General features: G+C 47.1%; 1 protein-coding gene across 1 annotated transcript; it reads left to right on the top strand.

The window, feature by feature from the left end:
* On the top strand, window positions 1–24,996 carry UCHL1 (ubiquitin C-terminal hydrolase L1; the record flags this gene model as incomplete). The annotated part of the gene is made up of 8 exons (XM_082249542.1): window positions 1–38; window positions 337–496; window positions 1,010–1,160; window positions 18,345–18,430; window positions 18,535–18,582; window positions 21,089–21,152; window positions 22,998–23,053; window positions 24,701–24,996. The coding sequence occupies 8 exons, from the start codon at window positions 1–3 to the stop codon at window positions 24,785–24,787; spliced, it is 690 nt and encodes a 229-aa protein (XP_082105668.1). The 3' UTR covers window positions 24,788–24,996.
* Window positions 24,997–25,383: the final 387 nt, after the last annotated feature.

Raw genomic sequence — 25,383 nt, 5'->3', positions numbered from 1 at the left:
ATGCCTATAGAAACCCCTAGGAACCTATTAAATTTTAGGTATGCTAAGTGATGGGAACTCATGGATGGGGCTCTCAAACTTGATTGCAAAAGCAGAAGTGCTTGATTAGCCTTGTGGTTGCATGACTAAGTTGTGTTGGTGGCTGCAGACTGACCATAGCCTGTGCTGCTCCTCCATGGATGGTGACAAAGCTAAGGTTACACTGCAGTGGCACTTTCCTTTTTAAACCACTAACTTTGACAGCTTTATGATGAAGTAGAATTTAAAAGCTCCAATCGTTCTAGTCTGTAAGCGCAATTTAAGCCTTTTGACTGCTTAACCAGACCCAGTTTGAAGTTTATCACTGCTGACTTTTTTTTTTTCTTTGCAGCTTCTGGAGAAGTTTGGTGTTTCCAGTTGTAAATATGTGGATGTATTGGGTTTTGAACCAGACTACCTAAAAACTTTTTCCAAACCGGTTCGTGCTCTAGTGCTCACCTTCCCACAAATGCCAAAGGTAAGGTTTTTGCTTTGCAGTAGGGAGTTCAGTCACAAAGTGACATGCATAAAACTTCACTGATGTTCATGGAAACTGATGTCTCTGCAAGTGAAATCTGTGCAGTTTTCCCCACCCGTTATGTCCTTATGGTGTGAACGAGCTCTTAAAATTGGGTATGTCAGTGCCTGGGGTCCAGTGCTAGCTTCTGTAGCCAATTACTGGTGCAGGTTTTTGAGGCATTTGTAGTCTTTTTAACTAACCATAGTCCCTATGTGATGCTGTTTGGTTCTCATCAATGAGACCTTAAGGTTTTTTGGTTCCCCTTTAACTCAAAGCAAACCTGTACTTTGACTTCAACATGGTGCCCCTTCCAGTGCAAGATGATTAAAAGCTACAGTTTGTGTTTTTTAAACCGAGTGGATGCTATGGGGTAGCAAACGCTGATCTATGCTTAATACCTTGTTTTTTTTTTATTTATTTTGCTTCTGACATGACATCTGCTTTTCTAATGCGTTGCACTTACGCTTGCAGCTTGAAGAGTTCCGAAATAAAAAGGCTGAGGAACAGAAGGGCAAAGAGCTGAACTCTGAAGTATATTACTTGAAGCAGACACTTGAAAACTCTAGTGGACTTGTCGCTTTGATTCACACTGTAGCAAACAACAAGGATTTTGTGAGTTTTGGTGAGTTTGCAGGCTCTTTAGAAGCAGTTTTAAAAACTTTTGGTTTACACATGCTTAAACTTGCAGTACATGAAATTGCTATTCTGCATCTTCTCAGGTCACTCTTTTTTTTTTTTTTTTTTTTTTTTTTTGTATCCTAACTACAGCCCATGGGCCAAATCTGACTATGCAAGATTCTATCCATTCCACAGCTGGGGTCAGTGATGTAGCCTTAAAATGGATATAAACCCTTGCATCTACCCAGTGAAGTGAATAGCCTTAAGATGAAACCAATCCTCCATGAATTTTACTGTATATGCAGTCTTCTGCATTCTACACTAAATAGGAGGGGCTCTGTACTCAAAAAATCTCACAGCACTATCCCCATAAAGTTTGGAATAAAACAAAGGATCCCCAGCACTCTTAAGTTAGAAGAGATGAGGGGATTTTAAAGTGCCCACCTTAACAAACACCAGCTATCAAAACTGTACTACTCCACAAGTTAATAAAATGTTCAGTTAATGCATCACATGTCTAAAGTACATATTCAATGAGGTAGAGACAAATGGATCTATCAATATCATCCCAGATGGGGGGGGGGGGGGGGAATGCATAGAAAAATACATTTGGATCTGGATCAGTGTGTTTGCTCAAATCTAGGGCATCTTCAGGATCCACATCTGATCAGAGAACTCTCATCTAGACAAGCAGAAGGTATAATCCAATCTGCCTCAAAGATCAAAATACTTTTATACTTTCGTACATTCATGGACATATACATTTATTAGAAAAATGGGGGGTAATGCTGCACTCAAAACATCACTTAGACAAATGAATTAAAATCAATAAATAAAGTCTATAGACTTGATACAGCTGCCAACACCTGACCTAGAATTAGAACCACCAGATCACAGAAATAACATATAATGGATATGGTGTAGCGCTTGTCCCCTGACAACGTCATTTACTGACGAAATGCGTAGGAGGAGCCTGCAGCATGTTACGCTGTGACCTACGAGGGGACGCGGTGGCCATTTTCTAGGTTGGAAACAAAGTCCCGGGAATGCTCTGAGACACGCTGTTTTGTCTGTTTAAATGTGAGTTGCCACTCCTCGTTCTTTTATTCCATTAAAGTCTGTGATTGATTCACTATGGGAGTTGGTTGTCCTTTTTTTTTTTTTTTATACATGCATATGTTCCGGGTGGAGCTGATGTGAGGGATATCAGGAGCCGGCTTACTATCTGCATAAGTTCTCTGATCTGACATACAGGCTGGATACGATCCTGTAGTGGGGATCATTGCATTGTGGTAAGGGGCCATTCTTATCTTTTGGTGGCGGTTCCTTTACACGGGGCTTTTGGAGCTTGGAGTGTCTGTCATTTCCATTTGGGAGCACCTTTTCGGAAGGACTTTGTTTATTCCAGATATATCTGAACACTTTTTGGACTGGAGTTCACGTTTATTGTTACAAGCGCTACAGTATATCCATTATATATACATTTATTTTTTTATTTTTTTTTTTTTTTTTTAGCCCTTTGATGTATTAATAAATTGAACCATGTTTTTATTAACTTGAGTAGTAAAGTTTTGATCTCTGCTTTCTACACTGTTTAGAAAGTGCACATCCTGTCAGAATCTTTTCTTCCTGATTCACCTGTGGGAGGGAGGTTTTGCCATACACTTTGGGACAGCTGATTGGAGGAAAGGTACACACGCACACCCCTCTCCACATTACTAGAGAGCTGGTCTATTCACAGCTATTTGTGTTTCTGCCTATCTATTTATAGCACCCACCCTGACACAATTCAGCCTGATTTTATCTCCATTGACAGAACTTGTCAAACGGAGCTGGAAAAAGCCACAGGTCTTAGGGTTTTGAAAGAGGGGTAAACACTAGATGTATGTGCCCAGGTCCGATTTCATGAATCGGATTTATTTACCCTTTAATGTGGGCTCACAGGTCTCACTTCAGGTCAGCTTCATACTTCACTGTCCAGACCTGCTCCAGTGCCACCCTGCAGCTACAAGAACAATTTGGCTGCTTCAGCCATGCTGCAAGTGTAAGATAAGAGCAGACTGATAGTGACCAGATGTAAGGGTGAACTGTGGCATAAGGGGCAACTGATGAAGACCCTGATGTAAAGACAGGCTCAAAGATGCAGACAGAACTCTTGTTCAACCGTTAATGGCTCGAGTTTATTTTGATTTTGTGGCTTTGTTTTTAGTTTGTCCTGAATTGCATCATGTTGATTACCAAGACTGGCAAAACCTCCATGTAGTCATTTTAACTTTGAGTTCTGTCTTTACATTCCCATTGTAGCTTGTAAATGTTTCCTACTTAAAGCAACTCCCCATTTAAAGCAAGGTATTTAATGCCCACGGCATATGCTTGCCTTTGTTTCCCTGCCACACTTCAGTTGCTAAATGGAGAATACCTGGTCTGAGTACAGCAGAAGACTTTAACTCATAAGATATAGTTGCTGATACAGCAGCATGGAGTTCAAGTTTAATTCCAAAGTCTGTTACAGGGGTTACTTTTATATATCAATGTACAAATACTGTACTGGCTATGACCCTAGCATAGGGAACAAATTATTCAGAGAAAGGGAATACAATAAGACACGTGGCCACTCACTAAAACTAGAGGAAAAACTGTTTAACCTTAAAATACATGGTTCTTTACTGTCAGCAGTAAGGATGTGGAATTCTTACACAAGCAGTATCAGCAGGGAGCATCAATAGTTTAAAAAAACTATTAGATGGGTACCTTAAAGACCACAACATACAGGGGTATTATACAATGTACAGTGAACAGCAAACACACATCAGTTGTACTGGATTGACTGATTTTTTTTTTTTCAACCTCACAAACTATGTAACCTTGTATGCCCAATAAGAGCGCAGTGGCAGCTGAAAGCATCCAAATGTCCCCATGCACAATTCAGCCTAGCAGCTGAATAGAGTATAATTGGTAGTGAAAGCTATGACTTTTTCTGGGAAGTCTAACTGACTTAAGTGTTAAATGAACCCAGGACCCTGCAGTCTCTATCTGGTCTCCCACAGAACATGGGAATGCAATTTATTTGAGCAAATCTAAACTAAATAAATACCTTTTCTCAGAAGTAAAGTCTTTGACTTCTCAGTTTTTGCTGAGCACTGGTTAAAGCTTGGAATTTTCCTTCTGTCCTGAGGGTGCATGGCCATCGACCCACTAGACAGTGCCAATTGGCCCTGTGCTGACCACATGCACCCTTCTGTATTAGCAGCTTAACAGGTGTCTGAACAGGTCCTGGGACTTGCAAAGCTACATGAATGACACCCATTGCAGTTAAAGTGATTGTAAAGTCTCTTTTGTAAAAAAACAAACGTTAAACTTGCCACCTCTGTGCAGTTGGTTTTGCACAGGTCATCCTGAATCCTTCTCTTCTTGGGTCCCTCATTGCTGCTTCTGGCCCCTCCCTATCAAGTGCCCCCACAGCAAACGGCTTGCTATGGGAGCTGCAGCTGTCTCAATTCAGACACGGAGCTGCTGTTCAGCACCACCCTCTCCTGATTGGCTAACTGACTGACAGCTGTGGAAGCCAATGGTGCTGTGTCCCAGCCAATCAGGAGGGGAGGGTCTTGGACAGCCGAGGGACTTGTGGGAATTGCCTGGACAGAAGGACCTCGGGTAAGTATTAGGGGGGTGCTGGGGAGGCTGCTACACCAGGATGTTTTATCTTCATGCAATTAAAAAAAAAAACTTGATCACTCCTATCAGTACACTTGCACGGAGCTCCCCTATGTGCTCCAAATGCAGCCCCCAATCTGTGCTACTGTATTGGGGATGGTAAGAGGCTAATGTTCCTATCTGGATACAATAATGGATGGATACAGAGCTGCCTTTTTTCTCTAGTCTTCCAGGGCAGCACCTGAGGGGCTCCTCCCACCTGAAACCCTAAACATATTCGTCCTCCGTTATAAAAATGCTAGTCATACCTTCTGCCTCAGTTTGTTTCCTACAGACCCACAGGAGCTGCATCTTGTTTGTTTTTCAGTCTGTGCTAATTGCAGGAGGCTCCCTGACCAGCCTCCCATCAAACTCAGCGAGCGTTGGGCGGGGGCAGCACATTGGGGCAAGCTGGTCCCTGCCTGAGGTTTCACCCCCTACTGTCAGGATCCCAATGGTATCCCCCCCCCAAGACTGTACTTGGAGCCAGCAGATATTCTACCCTTCTGGCTGCCTGTTGAGCGGGGGGGGGGGGGGGGTGCTTAACTCAATGCAGCCAATTTTCAGCCTGCATTTTGCAGTAGGGCAATCCTTCTTTTTCTCAGATCGCCTTTCAGGACAGCACCTGGAGAGAGCGCAGCTCCACCCAATTCACAGGAAACACTGCAAGATAAAAACTCCTCCTCTTCCACCATGCCTCAGTCATTTGTGTTTCCTCCTCCATGGTGGAAGCATTGCAGGAGCTTGGTGGAAGGGCTGCGCTCTCTCCAGGGGGAGAGGAAAAGTTTGATGCCCATTTTTGTTGATGTATATCGAGGACCATCCCAGCTCCCCTCCCTGAGTACAAAGGGGGTACGCTCCAGAGCCACTGACCTCTCTCGCTCAGGGGAGCAGAGACCCTTCGGAAGATCCTTGTCCGGGTGTCGGGGGTCCGCGGTTCGGCTGCTTAACCGGCAGCAGGCGGGGAATCGTTTTTTCGTTTAAATTTCCCGTATTTTTCGGACCCTGATCCCGGGGACGCGTGGCGTCAGTTCCGGTGGACGAGACTTCCGGAGGGGGCGTGACGGCTCTAGCTCCGGCCGCATTCGCAGGAGGCAGGTCGAAGGTCGGTGCTTCCGCTTCCGGTCCACAGCGGGGGACGCGGGAAAGCAGCATTTGAATGTACAAACATTCGGAGAGAATCTGTCAGCACGCTGCACCTTTTCTGACATGGAAGAAAGGATTGCAGCATCGGTGGAAGCAGGCACCGCCAGCACCGGCCAGGCTCAGGTAGGAGAGGTACAGTGGTGCCTCTTTCCCTTACTATTGAGCTTTATTGGGTTTTCTGTTTTGCCTCCTTGGGAGTCCTGCCCTGCAGTTACTGAGTATACGGTTCTCGGTCTTGCAGGATATGTGTTTCTGGGAATCTTGTTACTTTTAAAGTGGGTCACTGCTTTGTTAATCACTAGAGTGGTGGTTTTCTTAAATGCTTCATGGGGATTCATGGTGGCTTCTCTGTTTATTAGGTTAAAGCCACAGTGAAAAACCAGAGCCCCAACACCAAGAAGGAAGTGTCCTTTGTGTTAAAACCCACTTAAGAGATTCCTGGTGAAACCCCTCTGCAGTTTGCAGTAGTAATTTCTTTGGGTGTGGTCGATGCTCATAGGCATGAGTTCAAGGCCCAACCATGATAACACCTTGTGTGCTCACAGCTGTGTGTCATTATAAAGAGACTGTTCAGCTGAATAGTGAATTTATCCATTTATGGCACCCTATCCTCAGATTACCAAACAATCGGTGCACTTCTAATCACTGTATTAAGTGTTTCAGAGGATGAAAGGGTGAATGTGCTCTTGTTCCTCAAAAAGTTCAGAGTGGCTGAATCCTCTAGATATAAATCGTTAAAGATCTGGGAGCGATTTATTCCATGTTTGAAATGGCTATCCATAATGGAAGGGGTCTTTCCGGGCCATAGGGTCCTTACAGGGTCCTTGGAAATTAATTGAAGGACCCAGAGGGGTCTCTTTCTTTTCTAAAATCTCTAAAAAGGAGGTTTCCCTTTGAAGGGGATCAGACACATTTGTGGAACACAAAAACCCAGAGGCGGTTTTCTCACAGGTGTCTTGTCGCACGGATGGCATTTGAGGATATGGGGATATTAAAGACGCCATGGATAAAAGGGCAGATTCTCTCCTTAAGAAGGCTTGGAATTCTACTACATCCAGCCTAAAGCCGGCCATGGCCTCCACGGTCGTAGCCAGAAATCTAGAGTGGTGGCTCGACCAGCTCAAGGGACATATGGAGGCTGGTGCATCAAGGAAAGATCTACTGGAGTCTTTCCTGCTGATCCTAAAAGCAGTAAATACATGGCTGAGGCTTCTGCTGAAACGATCATAATGTCTGCCAGGCGGCAGCCCTCGTCAACTCTGCTCGAAGAGCAGTTGGTTGAAAAATTGGTCGGGAGTTTCAGCCTTTAAGGCCAAACTTTGTGGTTTGCCCTTTTCTGGTGACTTGCTTTTGGGCCTGAATTAAAAACAATTCTTTGACAGAACGGCAGATAAAAAGAGCCTTTCCGTCCAAAAAGAAATCGATCCCAAGCAAGGGATTTCGTCCTATCCCGCAATCCAACAAAAAGCGCAAACAGGACCAGAGACCCAGATGGGCCTCTCAGAAAGGTAAGGGAAAAAGTGGAATTCTCTTTACCTCCTGACAAGCAGACCCAAAGCAAGTGACAGCTGCCTTCCAGTGGGGGGAAGACTTTTAGGGTTCCTCCCACGGTGAGAAGAGGTGTCCGCAAGCCCCTTTGTAAAGAACGTTGTGGCTTAGGGATACATGCTGGAGTTCCTGGAGACTCCTCCAAGCAGATTTTTTGTTACTCTCAAGGGATCCGGAATGTCTTGTCAGCATGGCCGAGTGGTCTAAGGCACCAGACTCAAGAGTTGTTTCTTCACCTTGTGTGGTGAAGCTTCCTCAATCATGTCTCTGTGGCAAGAGCTGATTCAACAGGAAGTACTCTTTCAAGTTCCCAAGGAGTAACAAGGCCGTGGGTTTTTATTCACACATTTTTCTGGTAAGGAAACCCTCAGGCAAGTATCGGATGATCTTGAATCGGAAGATTCTAAACAGATCTATCAGGTACAAACATTTCAGAATGGACACCATCTACTCGGGGACCAAGCTGCTGTTCCCAAACTGCTTTTTGGCATCTCTGGATTTGAGGGTTGCTTATTTACACATCCCAATACATCGAGACTACCAGAAGTTTCTGAGGCTGGCAGTAAATCTGGGGGAATCGGTCTGGCACCTGCAGTTCAGAGCCCTCCCCTTCGGTCTTTCATCCTCTCCCAGGGTGTTCACCAAAGTGATGGCAGACGCCCTAGAGTCTCTGAGGCTGAAGGGTATTTCCATTGTCCCATATCTAGACGATCTGCTAATATTTGCAGAATCCAAAAGCCAGATGTTGGGACACTCAGGACCACCTCAGGGGTCTGGGGTTGCTCAGGAATGTGGAGAAATCCAGTTTAATTCCATCCTAACAGATAAAACTTCTCGGGTACAGGATAGATTCTGTCCTCCAAAAAAGTCTTCTTACCACAAGAGAAGATAGTGAAGACCCAGAATGCCGGGGCCCGGATGCAAACCAATCATCAGGTTACAGTCAGGTCAGCCATGGCAGTTCTGGGCTTGCTCACAGCTGCTATCCCTGCTGTACAATGGGCAAGGCTACATTCTCGCCTCCTCTAAAGAGACATTTTGCAGAAATGGTCACATCTGGACCCTCTGGAGAAATTTGTCAAAATTTCCACAAAAGCAAAAAGGTCTCTGTGGTGGTGGGGGAATTCCAGAAGTCTGGAAGACGGTCTGCAGTGGTCCTTCCATTCGGACAAACTTCTGACCACGAACTCCAGTGCCTGGGGCTGGGGAGCCCACTTAGATGGTCGGACAATGCAAAGGACATGGTCCAAAACAAGGCCAGGAGGTCATCCAACACAGCGGGAGTTGAAAGCCATTTTCCTAGGTCTTTGGTCTTTTCAACAGGCAGTCAAGGGCCATCATGTCCAAGTTCTCTCGGACAACATGACAGTGGTAGCTTACGTGTCAAAACAAGGAGGCACAAGAAGCAGGCTGCTTTCCATATCTGGCAATCCAGCTCTCCTGGGCGGAGAAAAATCTTGCCTCCTTGACAGCTGTTCACCTAAAGGGATCACAAAATCTTCTGGCAGTTTTACTGAGCAGAAGAAAAGTACTGGAATCAGAATGGAGTCTGAACCAGGAAGTATTTTTGGAGATAGTGGAAGCCTGGGGACTTCCCCAGATAGATCTGTTTGTTTGTCAACAGAACGCCAAGGTCCAAAGATTCTTTTCCCTCCACAGGGAAGATCAGGCCTGGGGCTTGGATGCTCTAGCTCATCCATGAGACTTCCCTTTGTCTTATGCTTTTCCTCCGTTTCAACTAATCCCATTAGTTCTCAAGAATTTCAGGGAGGAAAAGACAAGTTTAATCCTGATCACACCTTTTTGACCAAAAAGGCCTTGGTTTGCTCCCCTGGTGAATCTGGCCTAAAGGCCTCCTTGGAAGCTCCTATCCAGGAGAGATCTACTAACACAGGGGAACCTGATTTATCCGGAGTTTGACCGTCTACAACTGACAGTGTGGTTTCTGAGGAAGGCCTCCTAAGAGCCAGAGGCCTGTCGGAAAAGGTCATCTCTACCCTTCTCTCCAGTAGAAAGGTGACCAGTGACATTTATATGAAAGTCTGGTAAAAGTATAACTCCTGGTGTTCCAGCAACAACTTTGAGATTAAAAGTTAGTTTCAGTGCTGAAGTTTCTCCATGAAGGAATGGAGAAAGGACTGGCAGCCAGCACTCTAAAAACGCAAGTGGCGGCTCTTTCAGTTTTTTCGAAAGGACATTGTCCCAAGAGACTTTAATTAGAGAGGCTTCTCTGAAGAATTTGGTTTTGAAAACTATCTTCCTGATAGCTATTACCTCGGCCAGAAGAATTAGTGAAATTCAGGCCCTTTCAGTGTCCGACTCCTTTCTGACAGTTTTTTCAGATCGAGTTGTGCTGCGTACAGACCCAGCATTTCTTCCAAAGATTGCTTCATCTTTTCAAGGTCACAAGAAATTGTGTTACCAACCTTCTCCTCAACTCCTAAGAATACTTGTGAGGAATCCTTTCACACATTGAATGTGAGGAGATGTTTGCTTCAGTTCCTCCTCGTAACTAAAGAATTTAAAAAATCAAATACATTATTTGTTGTCTTCTCGGGATCTCGCATAGGAGAAAAAGCATCTAAGAGCACTCTAGGCAGATGGCTCAGAGGGGCTATTGAGCAAGCTTGTGTAGCTCAAGGTGAAGAACCTCCAGAAGGCATTCTAGCACATTCCACAAGGTCTGTGGCAACCTCATGGGCTGAAAGGGCCGGTGCTTCGCCTGAACAGATCTGCAAGGCAGCTACCTGGTCCAGTTTCTCAACCTTCCTTAGATACTACAGGTTGGACTTGTTGTCAGCTCAGGATCAAGCCTTCGGCAGAAAGGTTCTGCAGGCAGTGGTCCCACCCTAAGTGTAAGTTACTCGCTTATCCTCTCCAGGTGCTGTCCTGAAAGGCGATCTGAGAAAACCTTAGTTACTTACCGGTGACGGTATTTCTAAGAGCCTTTCAGGACAGCAGCAGCTACCCCCCCTGGTTTTTTTGTTTATAATCTTTTGTAAATGTTTAACCTGCGGTAGTTGTTGTTTATGTTCTATTTTTTCCAGCATGTCGGAGGTTACTCTAAATGACTGAGGCATGGTGGAAGAGGAGGAGTTTTTATCTTGCAGTGTTTCCTGTGAGTTGGGTGGAGCTGCGCTCTCTCCAGGTGCTGTCCTGAAAGGCTCTTAGAAATACCGTCACCGGTAAGTAACTAAGGTTTTTTTTTTTTTTCTTAGCTTGGCTCTTCTAAAGTCTCGGCATCTTGGGAATGGGTTATCTAGACCTGCTGATCCTTAATCTGTCAGGACCAGGTCTAAAACAGGATGTTTCCCAGACCATCCAGTTCTTGGAAAATCTGGGTTGGATTGTGATTCTGGAATATTTGGGTCTGATTCTTGATGCTGCTCCGGCAGATTTTCCTGCAATCAGAAGGGTCTGGTGCGGTTGGGGGGGGGGGGGGGTTTGTGAGACTGCTGGGCAAGATGGTGTCTCATTCGAAGCAGTCCCTTATGCGCAATTCCACTCCAGACTGTTGCAGAACAGTATTTTGTCCACTTGGAACAAACTCCAAGCTCTGGATTCCCCCAATGTTTGCTTCCCCAAGGGTAAGACAGGATGTGACCTGGTGGCTGGTCCTCAGCAACCTAAGGAGAGAGCTTTTCTGCCTGTGACCTTGAAGGTAGTAACTTAATGCCAGCCTTGTGGGCTAGGTAGCGATCCTCTATCCAGGGACGGTGGTCTCGGGTAGAAAAGATCTTTATGGATCAACCTCTTGGAGGTCTGCGCAGCCTGTTTGGCACTTGTTTCTTGGACGCCCAGACTGCAGGGGTGTCCTGTCAGGATTCAGTCTGACGGGACTATGGTGGCTTATCTACCAGAAGCCGATCAGTGCAGAAGAGGTGAACCACATGCTGTCTGTCAGTGGTTTTGATCTCCGGGGGTGGACAACTGGCTGGCAGACTTTCTAAGTCTCCTCCAGAAGTGGTTTCCAGGGGAGTGGTCCCTACATTCAAAGTATTTCAGCTGATCTGCCAGTATTTGGGTTGGGTACTCCCCTGAAGTAAATCTGTTGGTGTCCAGGTTCAACAAGATCGACAGGTTTGTTTCCAGAACCAGGGATCCAAGCGGATGCCTTAGTGATTCCTTGGTCTCGGTTCAACCTGATCTATTCATTCCCTCGATTTCACCTGAATTCTGCTCAAGACATGGCAAAAGCTGAAGAAGCCAGTAATCCTAGTGGCTCTGGCTTGGCACAGGAGGCCTTGGTATGAAATTGTTAGAGGAGCCATGGTTGCTTCCATGTCTGGACCTGCTCACCCAAGGTCCCATATTCCACCCTGTTTGGCTATTGAGACCACAATCTTAATAGCTCTTTTGCCCGGGGGCAATTTTGGGGTTACTGTATCCCCTCCAGAGCATTGCATTAGGACATCCCATATAAGTCATTACCGGCTCTGTCCTGTGATGTACAATTAAGAAAAATGAGATTTCTCTTACGTCCTCCGACAGTCGCCGCCTCTTCATATTCGTCACATATGGGGTATTAGACTTTGCTCCGAAGGAGTAGCTAGGCAACAGAATATGTTAACAATAAAGCTTTAACATATCCCACCCTCAAGGGGTGGTCCCCTCAGTCAATACCCTCCTACTTCCTGCAACCATATCTCAGTTTTAATGTCTAGCTTGTCAGGAGTGGCTGGCTCTCTCTGTGCTGGGACTTTTTGTCCCAGACTCTTTCTTCTTTTTAATATTTTGTTTGAGTTTTCTCTCTACCTTTACTTAGCTGTTATTTTTGTCAGCGTTAGTTAGTTCTTCGGACGAAGAGGATCATGCGGACTGGGTCTCGGGCTGATCCCCCTGATCGCAGGTCGTGGGTCAGTGGCTTCCCAGTCTGCCATCGAGCGTTCAGCCAGGTAACGCTCCTGGCACAGTGAACGACCCATCCCTGTTCGGTGCAGGGATGATTGGTGAGGTGGCTACCTCACCGGACGCTGTGCGGTTTCTTAACCGCCATTGTGTGCGTCTTGAATGCGACTCTCCCTGCCTCATGTGCAGCGGCTTGTTCGCCTGTGCGGGTTCCCCACGCCATGTGAGGTAAGTGTATTTATGTGGGGACCTGTCTGTCTGGGGGGGGTCTCAGTCTGGGACTGTGTAACCTGCCTTTAATCACACTGCTTGTCTCCCTATCTCTCGGCTGCATGCTGTGGGCTGCAAGGGGGGGGGGGGGGGGAACTGTATGACACTGTGTGTCAGGCTGGGCAGTGTGAGAAGCTGTGTGCTGTGGGGCATGTTTTTTATTGGCATGTTTGGGCATATACAGCGATCGCTGCGGCGATCTAACATGTATCCTTATATTGGGATGTAAATGTGTGTGTTTTTATGCACTGTGGAGCGACGTTTTCGGTGCCAAACGACGCCATTTTACCGGCGCCTGCTCCGGCCGCATGGTTTACATGCACGGCGGCCATTTTCTTGTAGCCTCCATAGGCTTGCATAGAGCGCCCTGGCAGCATCACTTCCTCTTTCCTGGAACACCGATCGAGGCAGCAGCGGGGTCTCCTCAGGTTTTATCCTTCTATTCTTGCTATCCATTGCCTGTATTCAGTCTGTATATTCCCTGTGGGGGTCTCGTGGTGCCTGAGTGTGGTGCGGTGGGCTGCGCTTGCCGCGCTTGCTAAAAGGGGGCAGTTAACCCTTGGTTGTCTGGCATTACAGGGGCAATGGATTCTCAGGAGGGCAAGTTTCCCACAGTATTGGTGGAAAGCCAGGGGACCGCTGTTTCCCCCCCAGGGGGGGATTTAGCCACTATTGTGGCTGGCCTTGCTGCCCAGGTGCAAATGCTGGTGGCTGCTCAATCTACTAAACGGCCCAGAGTTGCTCTGTCCTCTGATTCTGAGGGTGAAGGTGATGGGGCTGTTCTGGCAGGGACCCCCTTATCGGGGTCCCGCTCCTCTCTTGATCTGGTGGAGTCTGAGGTAGAGGCTGAAGTTGAGGGGGTTGATAATTCTCCCCCTGGCTCGCCTGAAGAGCTTGCAATCATGGATGAGTTGATTGCTTCCATTAAGCAGACGCTACGTTTGCAGGACGAAGTGTCCCCCCGCTGCCTTGGCGGCTTATGGGACGCAGAGAAAACGCAGGACGCCGCAGGTTCCCTGCAATGCTGATTTTCAGCACGCTGTTAAGGATCAATGGCGCGATCTGCGCAAGCCTTTTGCGGTACCAAGTAAATTCAAGCTGCGTTATCCTTTCTCGCCTGCCACTGATGAACGGTGGTGTGTGCCTCCGCCAGTGGATCATGCAATTGCGGTTTTGAACAAAGCCACTGCGATTCCTGCAGAGGGTTCCCCTGTTTTCCGTGATGCCACGGATAGGAGACTGGAGTCTCTTGCCCGTCATACTTATTCTGTTACGGGTTCTATGCTTAAGGCTCTGTTTGCTTCTCTCATGGCGGCCCAGGCGATCGCAAGTTGGACGCAGATGCTTAGGCGCGTCCTAGTGGCCGATTCGGCCTCGGCGGCGACCCTGGATATGGTGGATCAGATCCACCAGGGTGTCATGTATCTGTGTGATGCGGACCTGGACCTGATTCCGTTGGCTGCACGTGTGCACAGCGTGGCGGTGTTGTCTCGCCGCCTGGTTTGGTTGAAATGTTGGTCGGTGGACCAATCTTCACGTAAGACCTTAGCCAATCTGCCTTATGATGGGTCTCGCCTTTTTGGGGAGTCCCTGGATGTGTTGATTAAGGGGATCACCGGGGGTAAGAGCACTCTCTTGCCCCATTTCCCCAAGGCTAAGGGGGCTTCTGGGAAGAAGCATGCAAATTTTCGGCCCCCCTCAGGGGTCCTTTCGTGCCTTTCGGCCGCACTACAAGGGCAAACCGTTCAAAGGCCAAGGCTCTCAGAAGAAGCCCTGGTCTGGGAAACAGAAGTCCGGCCAATCCGGACCTGCGGCCCATAACAGTTCGGCCTGAAGGGGCGCCCTCACCCAGTTTTGGGGTGGGGGGACGCTTGCTCGGTTTTCTTCAGCCCTGGTTGGCCCGTGTGCGGGACAGGTGGGTTCTGGAAATCGTTCGATCTGGTTACAAGATCGAGTTTCTCTCTCGGCCGGAGAGCAGATTTTTTCCCTCAAATCTCCAACTGTCTCCAGAGCGCCTGCGGGATCTGCACCTGGCGGTGCGGGACCTGAGGGCTCAGGGAGTGGTGGTTCCGGTGCCTCATCGGGACAGATTTCGGGGTTTTTATTCCAATCTGTTCACCGTGCCCAGGAAGGAGGGCAAGGTTCGTCCGATTCTGGACTTGAAAGCTCTGAACCGCTCTGTGCGGGTTTGCAAGTTCCGCGTGGAATCCCTGCGCTCGGTGGTGGCTGCCCTGGTTCCGGGGGAATTCATGGCCTCCATCGATTTGAAGAATGCGTACCTTCACATCCCCATATTCGAGGGTCATCAGAGATACCTTCGATTTGCCATTGCGGAGGATCACTACCAGTTCGTGGCGTTGCCCTTTGGTCTCGCCTCGGCTCCGCGGGTCTTCACCAAGGTGCTTGCACCGGTTCTGGCATTATTGAGGGCCCAGGGCATTTCTGTCCTGGGGTATCTGGACGACATTCTGGTTCGGTCTGCGACCAGTCAGGGTCTGGAGGAGGACCTGTCTGTCACAATGCAAACTCTGCAGGAGTTTGGTTGGACGATAAATGTTCCAAAGTCGACACTGAGTCCGTCAGTCCGTCAGTTCGTCTCCCCTATCTGGGAATGATACTGGACTCGGTGCAGGCGAAGGTCTTCCTGCCGGAAGACAAACTCAGGACTCTTCAGGAGGAAGTCGGGTCCCTCAGGGACGTTCCACACTCGTCTCTGCGGACGTGTATGAGATGTCTGGGATTGATGGTCTCGGCCTTCGAGGCGATTCCTTTCGCGCAGTTTCACACGCGGGGTCTCCAAGCGGAGATCCTGTCCAGGTGGGACGGGCGACCTCAATCCCTGGATCTTCAGATCTCGTTGAGTCATCGCACCAGGGAAAACCTTCTGTGGTGGCTCCAGTCCCCGTTGGTGTCCGGGGGCAAGTCGTTTCGTCCGATCTCGTGGACGGTAATCACCACGGATGCCAGCCTGTCGGGCTGGGGTGGTGTTCTGGGCGTTCTGTCCGCCCAGGGTACTTGGTCGGAGGGGGAGTCTTCCCTCCCGATCAACATTCTGGAATTGCGTGCGATAAGGCTCTGTCTTCATCGCTGGACGGACCGGCTGCAGGGCTGCCCGGTTCGGGTGCAGACGGACAATGCCACGGCGGTGGCCTACATCAACCACCAAGGGGGCACCAGGAGTGCCCGAGCGGCTCGAGAAGTGGCCGACATTCTGTCTTGGGCCGAGACTCATGTCCCGGCGATAACGGCGGTTCACATTCCGGGAGTGGAGAACTGGCAGGCGGACTATCTGAGTCGCCAGACCCTGGATCAGGGGGAATGGTCTCTCCACCCGGCTGTCTTCCAGATGTTGTGCGCGAAGTGGGGTCTTCCAGATGTGGACCTGTTCGCGTCTCGCCTCAACTACAAGGTGAAGAGGTTCGTGGCAAGGACGCGCGACCCTCGGGCAGACGCGTCGGACGCGTTAGTGGCCCCGTGGCATCAGTACAGGCTGATGTACGCATTTCCACCGATTCAGTTGCTGTCCAGGTTACACTCAGAACGCAGCACGGTGATTCTTGTGGCACCGGACTGGCCTCGCCGGTCCTGGTACGCAGACCTCGTGAATCTGGCGGTCGACGCCCCTTGGCGTCTGCCTCTTCGAGACGATCTACTGTCTCAAGGACCGATTTACCATCCTGCTTTACAGTCGCTGGCTTTGACGGCCTGGCTGTTGAGACCGAGGTCCTGAAGGAGAAGGGTCTCTCTCCAGAGGTCGTTCATACTTTGATCAACGCGAGGAAGTCTTCCTCGGAAGGTTTATTACCGTACTTGGAAGGCCTATTTTGCCTGGTGTGAGTCCAGGGGGTTTTCACCCCGCACGTACTCGGTTTCCCGTGTGCTGTCTTTCCTTCAGACGGGTGTCGATCAGCGTTTGGCGCTGGCTACGATTAAAGGGTCAGGTGTCTGCGCTGGCCGTTCTGTTTCAACGTCCCGTGGCTTCCAACTCCTTGGTTGGCACTTTTATTCAGGGTGTGCGGCATCTGGTTCCTCCTAGGAGGGATCCTTTGCCCCCTTGGGACTTGAATCTCGTTCTCTGTGTTACAACGTGCTCCTTTTGAACAGATCAGGGAGATCTCGTTGTCTATGTTGTCCAAAAAGGTCGCCTTTTTGGTGGCGATCACTTCGGCTCGCAGAGTGTCGGAACTGGCGGCTTTGTCCTGCAAGTCTCCGTACCTGGTTGTTCATTTGGATAAGGTGGTCTTGCGACCTAATCCTTCTTTTCTGCCGAAACGAGTTTCGGAATTCCATCTTAACGAGGATATTGTTTTGCCTTCGTTGTGCACGAAGCCGAAACATCCAAAGGAGGTGAGATTGCACTCTCTCGATGTTGTTCGGGCGATAAGGGTTTACCTTAAATCGACTGAGTCTTTTCGTAAGACGGACTCCTTGTTTGTTCTTCCAGAGGGTCCTCGGAAGGGCATGGCGGCTTCGGCCTCTACCATCGCCAAATGGATCAGGCAGACCATTGAACAGGCCTATGCCTTGCAGGGGAAGGTTCCCCCTGTGCCTGTGAAGGCGCACTCTACTAGATCTCTGAGTACGTCTTGGGCCTGCCGTCATGGGGCTTCTGTAGCCCAGGTGTGTAAGGCGGCGACTTGGTCGACCGTGCACACTTTCACAAAATTCTACAAAGTAGATGTTCAGGCATCGGCGGATGCTTCCTTTGGCCGCAAGGTTCTTAGTGCGGCTGTTCCATAGGGTCCCTTGTTGGGGACTCCTGGCTGTTGGGATAGTTTTTTTTGTATCCCCTGGTTTTTTGTCTTTTCCTGGGTTGTTGCTCCTGTTGAGCACCTGGTTTTTCCTGTTGCCCAGCTGGGTTCCTTCCTTTGGTAAGGTTCCTTTCTTTGATGTGGAGACTGCGTTGCCTTTCGGCGCGGATGCGTTTCCCACCCCTCATGTTTGCACTGCTTTGGGACGTCCCCATATGTGACGAATATGAAGAGGCGGCGACTGTCGGAGGACGTAAGAAAACGGAATTTTTGTAAAATCTTACCTGTAAAATTCCTTTCTCTGAGTCCTCCGACAGTCGCCGCCCCCGCCCCTCTTTTGGGGTTTGAATGTATACTCTACTGCTATTCCACTAAAACTGAGATATGGTTGCAGGAAGTAGGAGGGTATTGACTGAGGGGACCACCCCTTGAGGGTGGGATATGTTAAAGCTTTATTGTTAACATATTCTGTTGCCTAGCTACTCCTTCGGAGCAAAGTCTAATACCCCATATGTGACGAATATGAAGAGGCGGCGACTGTCGGAGGACTCAGAGAAAGGAATTTTACAGGTAAGATTTTACAAAATCAGTTTTTCCTTCAACTTTCCTGTCTTATCCTTAGTAAATCACTGGACACAGAGGTCCCTCCCCTCTCCATTGCTAGCTTCAAAAAACTGAGCTTCTTCCTGTCGGTTGCCATCATCCAATCACCTAAAGGTAGCATATAACCCAGACAGTCATTATTACTGGCTGTCATGTGATTTACTCAAGAAATTTTACTGGTAAGTTGAAGGAAAAACTTTTTTTTTTTTTTTTCCCTTCTGAGTTCAGACCTAAAACTCACATTCAACAGATCATATTGATTGGACTGATTTTTATGTTGTATATGCCTCTGATTCAACTGACTGAGCATCTAAAACTTCTCATTGTAGCTGATAATTCTTCACTGAAGAGCTATATTGATAAGTCTGCTGCTGCCTCACCTGAGGAAAGGGGAAAGCTGTTGGAGAAAAATGAGGCAAGTTTGCAGTATCTTTGTAATTGTTGTTGGCAGGTCTTTACTTTTGCTCAGTGTTTCTATTTGTATCAAGCTCCTAATTTAATGCAGTCCTTTTATTCCAGACCTTGTTGTCAGATTACAAGTCTGTTGCAGCTGAGGGCTTTGTCAGGGTAAGTGTTTTGGTAAAACTGAATATGGACCTAGTCTTGATATAACTTATGTATGCTGTTGGCTGTGTAGCTCCTAAAGTATAGTAGAGGGGTCAAAATCAAACCTGTTATACTTTGTTCAGAGGAGCCCCAAGCCTCCTTTCGGGTCCACATTTCTGGATTAAATTCAGGCCGGGCTAAGTAGAAGGGGGGCTGCTGCACACAGGTGTGTTTGTTTTTTCTTATGCATGAAGGTAAAAAAACCTTCAGCTTTTAGAACTTCAATCTTATTCATCCAGAAGAACGTATTGCCACTTCAGTGCTCACTACATTTCAGTATCTTCTACATTCAGGCCCCATGCACACGGCATTTTTCCAGCTGCGGTTAGGAGCGTCAGAGGTGGGCTTTTTTTTTTTTTTTTCTGCAGCTTAAACGCCCCTCCATATTTTATTTGGCTTCATGCGCACACACATGGGGGTTTTAGGAGCTCCATGTGGCATGGGTGTTTTTGAGCTGCAAAAAAACCCCAGGACCAGTGCGTTCTGTAGCTGCAGCGTAAAGCTGTAAAAACGTCTTGACGCTGCTAATGGCTGATTTAACGTTGCTTATACAGCATTCAGCCACGTACCTTGATTTCCAAAACAAAATGGTTCCCTATGGGAGCCCATTGATTTGAAAGGAAGTCTAATTAGGATGAGCGCCCCCCTGCACCATACCAGGCCACACGCCCTCAACATGGGGGGGGGGGGGGTGGAAAGTTGGGTGCTTTGGGGCAGGGGGGGCTCTGCCCCCCACCCCAAAGCACCTTACCCCCATCTTGAGGACAAAGGTATCAGTCCCACCGGGGCTAACCATATAGGCGCTATATGAACCCATCGATTTATTGATGGCAGCAATCTGACTTTTTTGGAACCAATATCTGGCGTTGTGAAATCGCCGGTACGGAGCTACACACAAAGCAAGCGGCTGCAGTACAGAGCAAAGCCGCTGCTTCATGTGTACAGCTCCTCCATTCACAGGCGGAGTGCATCTGATATCACTCCGCCTGTGAGCTGGACCTATACAGGAAGTAGCGGCTCCCATCCCATACTACTACTGCACCTAGTAAGGGACGGCTGAGCCATTACCAAGCAAAAACCGGATCGGCCAGTGGATCGGTCAAGAGTTAACCAATACCCCGATCCATCTAAAATGGCCATATTGGTGCCGATATCCGATCCGAATATCGGATCAGTGCATCCCTAGTCCGGGGTCCCCTTCCCGGTTGGCGGGTGGCACTTATCGTGGGTGATCGGATTGGCCAGGCGGCGATCCTTTTATACTGGGCTTTGTGACACCCCCCCCCCCCTTTTCCAACCTTCCCTGTCCAGGATTGAGAAATTCAATTATCTCCTCACAGCCTGGGCAAGGCACAACTGTCCCCACTGCTGCATTGTGCCTGGCTGGCTCTGTGCCTTAAACACAGGATGGTTACCAAGCTGTGAGATTTTAACCCCTTATTTTGGCTTCACCATTGCAGATCCAGCAGGGGTTATTGTAAAAGGTGTACTGCTGTTAGTCATACATGGAGTCCATTTCACTCCATCCAGAGCTGATTCAGGCACAGTAAAAAGCTCTGGATGGAGTAAAGTTGACTCTGCAGGACAGGTGAATCGAATTGTGCTATAAATACATAATGTACATGCGGCTTCACTTGTGTCTTTTTGTAGTGGACCTTTTTTTATAGGAGTCCCCAGCCACCACTTGAAGCTTGCACCCATTTTTGGCAGAGTAAAAATGGGTTTAAAGCCTGTAGTGGGACAGGACACTTTGCTGTATAATTGGTGCAAACGACAGAATCTGGACAGCCACGTTCTCTTTTATTGAAGTCCATACAGCAAATAGGAGGTGAAGGAATTGTATAGCTAACGTTTCACTCGTACAGTGCGTAATCACAGCTATGATTAAGCACCAGTATGGGTGTGAAACACCTTAGAGAAATACCTTAGCTTATCTGATTTCTTCACTTTTTTTGCTGTATGGACTTTTTTCTCCCAATAAAGGTGATTGTATCAGTTTGGGTGCAGCTGTCTAGATTCTTATTTGCACAGTCCACTGCATGCAGAGCCAGCACCCTTTTACATGCAGGGGAGGTGTAGCTTCAGGAATGCTACAAGCGGTATACCCCTTATGATTTAATACTTGTGGAAGCTAGAAACTAGAGTGATTGCTGTTCAGGTCACTTACCAAGCAGCAGGAATTTAAAACAAATCACAAATAGGACTTGGACTATACTTTATAACTGCATGTTTATGGTCCATACTCTTAAAATGCATGTCTCTTCTGCCGAACTGATGACTCTAAAACCTAGCTTGCAAAGAATTATGCAATACAGCTTTGAGGCTTATGTGGAATCTGATCACTAAGTCCATAAACTGGCATGATCCCTTGATAAATATCATATAACCTTTACACTGGCAGAATTGCGTGTTTACCTCTATTCTAATTGAATACTACCTACTAACTGAAATATTACTGTTTCTACAGCCAGGAGGTGACCACTGCAATGTACTAGTGCTTGTTCCTGCAAATAAGCACCTAAATGAGATTGGTAAGTAGTTTTGAATTTGTATCTTAAAAGTGGCTCTTCATCGGAGTTCTGCTTCCCCCCCCTCTTGTGGGTCCCAGATTATCAGGCTACTACATGGCCACTGGCTTAACAGTATAACTGAAGCCCAAGTCTTGAGGGACCAAGGTGTCTTGTCTCTTGTAAGGTGCCACTTTGACCCCGCTTTATTCCTAAAGTTTGATATCAGCCTTTCACCTCAGTGATTAAGAAGCTTGTGCTGTGCTCTGCTTCAAAGCAACCAAAGGTTGCTCTTGACTGGATGTGGTCAGAACACCAGTCGACTGCAAAACTACAGCTTTTATCAAAGACTGACTCCATTTTGTTCTGCCCTCAGGACCTCACTTGGGACATCCTGCCTCAAGTCACAATTACTAGGTGGATAAGATCTTAATCCTAAAGGCTTACACCCTACAAGACAAAGCACTACCTGCAGATAAAAATGGCCGCTCTACCAGCTCAGGAGTTTCCTGGGCATTTAAACATCAAGCTTCTGTTGCACTTGGCATTGTAAAGCAGCAACCTGGTCTAAAATTAACTTTGTTCCTCTTCCAAGTCCCTCTGTTCTACCAGGTGGATGTTCAATCTTCTGCAGATGCTGCAAGTTTTGTGCAGCAGCACTTGTTGGACTTGGCACGGTTGTGTTGCTTTATCAAGCCTGTGTTCTGTACTTCACAATTTAAGATAAGATTTGAAATTTACAGGTAACTCCATTACTGAATACAGGACACCAGGCCACTTTTCCTGTTCCTGGTTTTTATTCTGCATTGCTTGTTAAAACTGAGGACTCCCTGGGTGGGGTAAGGTTATAGGGGGACAGAACTACAAAGACTGGGAGTTAACAAGAAAATTAAAGCATACAAGGTTACATGAGTAATGTAACCTTGTATGCTTTAATTTTCTTGTAAAACCAATACTATTTTTGGAAGAGAAGGCTGGACACTAAACCCAACACCAGCTTGTAAATTGTAACTGCAGCCAGGTGCACAGGTAACTTCAGGCAGCCTTGAAAGTGGCAACTAGGGTAGTGAACAGATGAATGCCAAAACATGTATAGGAATGTAATAGCTGAACTCGTATGCACAGTCTAGGGCTAAAGGAAGTTCCACATAAGAATGTCCAAGAACGATGCCAACTGAAGTTCAAAATCTTACATGGTGCTGAGCAGTAATCCCAGGCAGTGATGGGAAAGTGTCTGTCTGACTGGAGATGGGCACACTACATCTGTTCTCAGCCTATCATCCAGCAAGGAAAGGGAGATGGCTGCCAGCCACAATGGGGATAGCGCCAAGGGACACCAACCAGGAAGTGAGGGAACCAGAAGTAGCCATTGACCCAGAACAACTTGTTCTAACTTTCCATCACAGCCTGGGATTGCTGCTCGGAACCATGTAAGATTTATAACTTTAATAAATTTTGCATCTTGGATGTTTTATATGTGAAAATTCCTTTGGCCCAGGACTGCAGAAGCTTTGAGTCCAGCTATTACATTCACTAATCGGGTACCCCAGTGTTGTATGTAAAGTTTCTTACTTGGGCATAGGGGGATGTCTAGGGGCAAGTTCTAGCTTTGCCAGTGTCAATCACTTGAACCAACCTATAATCCTGAGTGGATGTATATTGAGCCGGAGTCCTGTATTTTAATGCCAAAATGTTGATTTTTACAGGCAAGTTTTGTCCCCCTTGTTTGGTACAGTGCTTTGGAAGGGGTTATAGGTAATGGATTATACGCTACTATTCAGCGAGTATAGGTTGGGGAAATGTAGAGTCTTCAAACTAAGGTGAAGAAAAAATTTACCAGAATATAATGCCAAGATCCTTGTCTTCTAGATGGGCACCTTGAAAGACCTATTGACCATGGTCCATTATCTGAATCCTTCCTGGAGGTACTGTAGTAAATATTGATAGTTTATAATGCATGTAAAGCAAATGCCAGTTTCATAATTTTCTATGGTAATGTGGTTTAGGTCTAAACATGTCTGACAACTGGCCAATTTCTCAAGGCTAATAGACAGAACAGTTTGTCATTTGGTCATTGACTTGCTCTCGAGTTGAATTGGTCAGCATGCCGGTGTTCTGACTCTCCTCCAGCACTGCCTGTCAAACGCTTCTATTTAAAAAAGTTGGCCCAAGCTGCAACCACAAGCCAGCGCTTGCCTGTGGTTGCAGTCATGTTCTATTCAAATTGCCATTTAGCAAAAACCGGCATTTGTGGTTTTTCCTTATCAAAGCCGCTGTTACTCTGAAAAGCAATTTACCAAAGACTGCCGCTGTGGAACCTAGCCTAAATATTAGCAAGCCACTAAAATACTGCCTCAGGCAAGTGAGGGATATTGACTTTTGCCTGAGGAAGTTTTTAGTGGTTCACCAACCTTACTTGTGAACATTAAATTGCTCTGGACATACCCTCGGTATGCTGAATTGTTTCACATATGGTACATTATCCCTTCCTACTCAGTTTTTGGCTGTACTTCAACTTGATCTACAATCTACTTGATAAATCTTGCAGGTGTTATCCACTTGTGGCCCCTGTTTGGTTATCTTTGGGGAAAATTCTCCAATGGTTGAGGTTGACAGCTAATTGTATTGCTGTAGCTTTTCCTGTACATAACAAATGCCAGATCTGTGAGTGGTGTGGGTACATAGCATACTTTCCACGTGGCTTTTTAGGCTGTGTTCACACTAGTGCGAATTGGATGTGGGTTTCCCTGCATTCAATGTGCATGACAGCAGTGTGCCCGACTCTCAATGGACCTGGTTCACATCTCTGGGGTGGAGCGTATTGCACAGGTGTCCTGTGCGTCTTTGGTTCCATTTTCAGGTCCAAATTCAGGCCTAGTTTGGCCCTAAAACCGAACAGGGACACCAGACCCCTGCTATGAGCTGTCTCTGCACATAGTGTGAACCTTACCGGTTGGCTCACCCAGAGACTAAATTACGAGTAGACAATACTCCAGCATCTGACTTTGCATCCTGCATTGTCACCCTCTGGAAAGCACTTTTCATAGGAAACACAATTGCTTGCCAAAATGATGGTGGTTTGAGCTACATGTTGACATTGTGGTGCTGCATCGTTAACGCTGCACATGATCCAGGACTTGGGTGTCACAGGATGGGGTGGGTGCACAAGCCTGTTCCCCAGGTTAACAGAAACTGCAGAGTAAGTTTAGTTTGCAAATGTGAACTGCAGTGTGATGCGGCAGTACATGGGGGGGGGGGGGGGGGGGGGGTGTGTGAAGGTGAAGTACAACATGCAATAGAGGTAGCTGTACGCAACTCCCTAAAATGCATGCTTTAATTTATGCAACATGTTCGTTGTTTCTCCACATGGTGTAGCTATTGCACTTCTTACTTATTGGTCATGTTGGCAGCAGTGGTTAATCTAACTGTTCTCTGCATACTGACCCTGCTGACAGACAGTTGCATCCTGGTTATTCTGTAAAGTGGCATGGATTCAGAGTAAATACCTCATTACAAAAGTTACCATATTAACACTTTTTTTTTTTTTTTTTTTTTTCTTTTTCTTATTTCAGAATGCAGTTAAAGTTTGCAAGCAGTACACTGAGCAGGCAAAAGATGAAGTGCGTTTTTCAGCTTTGGCTCTGGTCAAGGATGCATAATTTAAATGTCAGGCTTCCCATGGTTCTGTTAATAATGCACCTTTGTTTACCTGACACTTAAGCTTTTCAGCTAATGTTTTACTTGTTTGCCATTCCAACAAATCTTAAGTGCTTTTTCAACTGTTCACCTACCTACAAAAAAATGTGCCTGTCTTGATTACTTGTTTTGCACTTCTGTTCAGTAGTTCTGAATAAAATATTTTGAAAACTACCTTTTTACTCTTAAATACTTCCTCACTCCAGCATACAGCAGTCAATACTAAATCACAGCAAACCTGGCATCTTCATATTCATGATGTAATTTATGCTGCCACATTCAGGTGAAGGGCATTTGCTAAAATCTTCCTGGCAAGTTTCCCTTTCCAGACCTCCTCCCTGCTCATCTAAGCTGGTTTTGCTACTATTTCAGTGACAAGTGCCTGAAGTCTTTCTGAAATCTCTTCTGAGCATATTAGTCTCCTGTTTTCATGCCCCCTTACCTGGGAGGGGAAGTCTTGGTCCCAAGGGATGATATTAAGGCCACATATGGGAGAGCTGGGACTGCCTGTAATTCCAGTGACACTGGGTCCTGCAGGCAGCACGCTTGGGGTATCTGG

The sequence above is a fragment of the Pelophylax lessonae genome, assembly GCF_965119305.1.
Source record: "Pelophylax lessonae genome assembly, chromosome: 1".
In the NCBI taxonomy this organism is placed as follows: Eukaryota; Metazoa; Chordata; class Amphibia; order Anura; family Ranidae; genus Pelophylax; species Pelophylax lessonae.
The sequence above is the reverse complement of the archived record's forward strand: the minus strand, read 5'-3'. Positions and strand labels throughout refer to the sequence as shown.